At 58.2% G+C, this 4,965-nt stretch overlaps 1 protein-coding gene across 1 annotated transcript; it reads left to right on the top strand.

The window, feature by feature from the left end:
• Positions 1-2,985: 2,985 nt before the first annotated feature.
• On the top strand, positions 2,986-4,819 carry LOC146767407 (thyroxine 5-deiodinase-like). Its single transcript, XM_085580754.1, has one exon. The coding sequence runs from the start codon at positions 3,382-3,384 to the stop codon at positions 4,204-4,206; it is 825 nt and encodes a 274-aa protein (XP_085436880.1). The 5' UTR covers positions 2,986-3,381; the 3' UTR covers positions 4,207-4,819.
• The last annotated feature ends 146 nt before the right edge of the window (positions 4,820-4,965 follow it).

A 4,965-nucleotide genomic window follows, 5' to 3' on the forward strand; every position in this document is an offset into this window, starting at 1 on the left:
CAGAAGAGTAAAAACCACCCATAACCAGATGTGCCACTGTAAAACCCATATTTTAGGATATATTCTATGAAATCCTCAGTATACAGGAAGATATAAGTTCCCACACTATTAATATCAGTGATATGGATTCCTAGAAAGACTGACTACCTTCACACACCTAAAAATAGTTCCAACTGGGAGGTACAGCCTTTGGGAAGTAGAGAGGAGCTTTCATGGTGTTAAAACACAGGATTTTGAAAACCATCCAGCTTAACACAGACGTGAGAACAGCACCAAGACGTCACTTCAAACAGAACCAAAGGGCTGCAGAAGGAATTCCACCCTTTCCCACGAGCGCTGCACCTCGGCTGAGCCCGTCAGAGCAGGGCTAGGGCCACGCAGAGGCAGGGCCATGGTAGGGCCATGCAGAGCCACTGTTTGTTCCACCATGAAACAGTGACCTCGGGACTTGCTTGAATTTTCCTGTGGCAGGAGAGTGTAGCAGTGGGCTAGTGAAGCAAAATGTTTCAGTTCTCTGCTCTATGCACGGCTGGATAGGAAACCCCAATTCAAAGGTTTCCTTCAAGCTATAAAAACAAAGCAAAGCTGTTTACAGGGAATGGAGAAATAGTCATTTCCAAAGTCCCTATCCAGCTGCAAATAGAGTATATAAGACCAAATAGCATTTTTACCTCGGAATATCTCTCACTGATCTAGTAGAGCAAAGTTTGTTGATATTCAGGGTTGCAAACCCATCTGTTTACTCAGGCTTTTGTCTGTCAGCATAGTTTGAAGAGGTCACTTTGAGAGATCAATTTTTTTCCTGGGGGTTTCTTCAGAGCTACCACAATTTGTTATTGCGTCTCTTTAGAGGCTTTAATTTGTGGTTTTCAAGATTGCATAACTGCACAGAGAGGTGGTGAGAGGCCCACATGAATAGTTCAAAATAAGTTTGACAATATAGTAAATATCTACTCAGTAATTTTCCCTGGACTGAGCACCGTGGAATGCCAAAGAAGTTATTAATCAGGCTAGTGGATGAACGTGGCTTTATGAGGGCTGGAGCATACATTTCCTTTCAGATGTTAAAATGCTGAATTACCTTGCTGCTGACTCCAACTAAAGATGATGCACCAGGGCACTACAAATCACCCATCTGATTAGATTGCTCTAAACAAGCCTATTCAGAAGCAGATAAAGAAAAAAATAAAATGGGATTTTAATTTTGCCTTTTATTTAGGGTTCTTGTAATAAGATACATAAAAATGAAGCAAGCTGCCTAGCCTCCCATGAGGAGGCTCAGCATTCATTTTTCCATTTTGCGGATGATAGAGAGGAGGTACAGACATGCACAGTCACTTTTGGAGTACAAACTGCGCCTGGGAGACTTGCAGGTCCTTGGGGCCTTTGGGAATCTGCAGCCAGGGACCTGGCATTGGCCACAGGCAGAAACAGGGCACTCAGGACCCAGAGGCACATTGCATTGCACATCCCAAAGTCAGTGTGACAGGCACCTAGGTGAGTGGCAGCTGCAGCGGTAGCTCAGGGTTGCATGAGCCACATTTGCATAGCAGAGGGCAGTGTTCAGCGTTTTGGACAAGTAATGTCCCTTTCTGAGGAAGCTGGTGGGGAAATGAACTGCATGCTGCAAGCTGGGAACCCTGCAACAATGGAATGGCAAAGTTCTGAGCAGAGACACCAAATTACATTTAAACTCTGTTCTTCTGGGACAGGTCTCCATCTAGTTCAGCAGGAAGGAATTTGCAGGCCATACATTCCTCCTGATGGGTGAAGACTGAAGGTGGCTAGTCAGTGTTCAGAACTGCATAGTGAGCGCTCTGCTACTGATAGAAAACCCACCCAACCCAAAACGACTCGCTGTCCACTCTGTGGGCAGCACACAGGTCTACTGGCCATGCCCGTGAGGTGACACTTCAGCCCTCAGTTTAAGGATTTTGCCAGACCTCGTCCCGTGAGAAGCTTGTGTTTGTATGTCACTTGGCAGGTGCAGAAAGTACTGCTGGCTCCTCCTGGGACGCCGTAAGGGAGTGTCTGCCCCGACTCGCTGCTCTGGGGGATGCAGCAGCACCTCTGTGCGCAGCGGGACATCGCAGGCGCGGCGCTCTCCTCCTGTCGCCTCCGCCGTCCCCTCTGCCCACCCATTGTTGCGCTTCCCGCAGCAGCGGCCCCGCAGCGGCCGCGATGCCGCCCCGCACTCGCGAGTGCCGTGAGGGGCAGGTGGCGGGGCCGGGGCAGGTGGCGGGGCCGGGGCAGGTGGCGGGGCCGGGGCAGGTGGCGGGGCCCGGGCAGGTGGCGGGGCCCGGGCAGGTGGCGGGGCCCGGGCAGGTGGCGGGGCCGGGGCAGGTGGCGGGGCCCGGGCAGGTGGCGGGGCCGGGGCAGGTGGCGGGGCCCGGGCAGGTGGCGGGGCCGGGGCAGGTGGCGGGGCCGGGGCAGGTGGCGGGGCCCGGGCAGGTGGCGGGGCCGGGGCAGGTGGCGGGGCCGGGGCAGGTGGCGGGGCCGGGGCCGGGCGCGGACGCCCCGGCCGGGGCTGAGGGGCCCCGCGCTCCCGCCGCCGCCGCGGCTTCTCGGCCAACAGCTCCCTCTGGCGGCCGCCCGCGCCCCTCCTCCGCCCGGGGCAGCGCCCACCGGCCCGCGCCCACCTGGTGCCCCCCGCGCCGGGGCCGCCGCCGCCGCCGGGCCCGGCCCGCCCAGCGCGGGCCCGGGGGACACGGGGGGCTGGGGCAGCGCTCGCCGCCCGTCCCGCCGCCGGAGGATGTGGCCGCGGGTTCGAGCCCCTGGTGCTCCCGCGGCGCCGGGGCGTGCGGTGGGGCGGAGGCTGCGCTCAGGGGGCGACCGGGCTGCCGGGGCGGGGAGCGGGGGAAGGCGCGGCGAGGGACGCGGCGATGGCGGCTGTCCCTGTCACCTGCAGGCGCTGCCGGGACGGCCCCGGCCCCCGCGCCCGCCCGGCAGCGCCCGCACAGCCCGTGGGGAGCCGGGCCGGGGGCGGGCTGTGCCTGTTGCATTGTCCCTGGCGGGGCTGGTGGTGAGCGCCCGCCGCTGCCGGAGGCCGGGGACCCCGGCGGTGCCCTGTGCCGGACTCTCCGCTCCGCCTGAGAGCGGCTGCACCCTGCTCCGTTGCACGTCCCTTGCGGCTCCCGCCGGGGCTCTCTCCCCTTTTGTCTGTGTATTTTTAGGTCATTAGAGTGGAGGGGTAGGTAATCCCCAGGCTCAAGTTCCAGAGGGGCGGGTTCTGGACGGAGGTGGAGTCACTTTTCATTTAAATCCCTGACTATAAAATGGGCTTAAAGAGAAGCGGGATCTCAGCTGTGCTGCACAGACCCCGGCACGCAGGGTGCGTGGGGGCCCCCCGGCAGCCAGCGCCCTGCAGCACAAGCCGCTGCGATGCTCCACTCCGTCGGCGTTCACACCTTGCAGCTGCTCACCCAGGCGGCCGCCTGCATCCTCCTATTTCCCCGCTTCCTGCTCACCGCCGTGATGCTCTGGCTCCTGGATTTTCTGTGCATTAGGAAGAAGATGCTGACGATGCCCACGGCGGAGGAGGCGGCCAGCGCCAGCGAGGAGCCGCCCCCCGACGACCCCCCGGTCTGCGTGTCCGACTCCAACCGCATGTTCACGCTGGAGTCGCTGAAAGCCGTGTGGCACGGGCAGAAGCTGGACTTCTTCAAGTCGGCGCACGTGGGTTCCTTGGCCCCTAACCCCGAGGTGATCCAGCTGGACGGGCAGAAGAGGCTCCGCATCCTGGACTTCGCCCGCGGCAAGAGGCCCCTCATCCTCAACTTCGGCAGCTGCACCTGACCCCCGTTCATGGCCCGCCTGAGGTCCTTCCAGCGCCTGGCCGCGCACTTCGTGGACATTGCCGACTTCCTGCTGGTGTACATTGAAGAAGCACACCCCTCCGACGGCTGGGTCAGCTCGGATGCAGCCTACAACATCCCCAAGCACCAGTGCCTCCAGGACAGGTTGCGGGCAGCTCAGCTGATGAGGGAAGGGGCGCCCGATTGCCCCCTGGCCGTGGACACCATGGACAATGCTTCCAGCGCCGCCTACGGTGCCTACTTCGAGAGGCTCTACATCATCCAGGAGGAGAAGGTGATGTACCAGGGAGGCAGAGGACCAGAGGGCTACAAGATCTCGGAGCTGAGGAGCTGGCTAGACCAGTACAAAACCCGGCTTCAGAGCCCCAGCACGGTGGTCATCCAAGTGTAAAAAGGACCTGGCAAGAAGCGCAGGGGTGGAGAGGCGAGGGAGGGCGGGAGGAGAGGTGGGGAGGGAGAAGGCACTGCGTCGCAGATGGCAGGAGCTGTCTTCCCGCGGGGACACTCGAAGGAGGCTGCTGTGCGAGCTTTCGAGCAAGACGTGCCATAGTCCTTTCTCTATTCAAATCATGTTGATTTGCCAGCCACGCTCTGTCAATACTGTATTTCCATGTGCGTTTTGTAAATAACTCTCTTTCTTTCCTTTTTTTTTTTTTTTTTTTTTTTTTTTTTAAGCGTTTACTATTTTTTAAGGAGGCTCTCTTCCTACGGGATCTGTTCCCGGCTGCGTGTGTGCGCGGGTGTGTGTCTGAAAAGTTGTGTACAAGTGCTCCGTGCTGCCTAGCAAGTGCTAACTGGGATTTCTAGTATTTCTTTGTGATGACCGATTTTTAAATGGGTTTCTCTAATGCCAGGAAATCGCGTCTGATGTTGTCAAATACTAGAACTGCCAATAGCCAGAGCTGGACGGAATGTCCTATTTATGTGGGGGGGTTTTGTAAGACGTTCGTTCACCTTCCTTTTTTTTATGAATTTTTTTAAATAATAAAGGTTGAGTAACTACACGTCTAAGGTTGACTGCCTTTCTCTATCTTCAGACCGCTACGTTCACTTTCCCTTTTGCCTACCTCGCAGCACCCCCCCTGCAGCCGAGGAGGGGCAGGCGGAGCGGCAGGCGGGAGAGGATGCGCTGCCGGGGGCTCGGGGGCGG

Source organism: Lonchura striata, chromosome 5, assembly GCF_050655825.1.
Source record: "Lonchura striata isolate lonStrDom1 chromosome 5, ASM5065582v1, whole genome shotgun sequence".
In the NCBI taxonomy this organism is placed as follows: domain Eukaryota; kingdom Metazoa; phylum Chordata; class Aves; order Passeriformes; family Estrildidae; genus Lonchura; species Lonchura striata.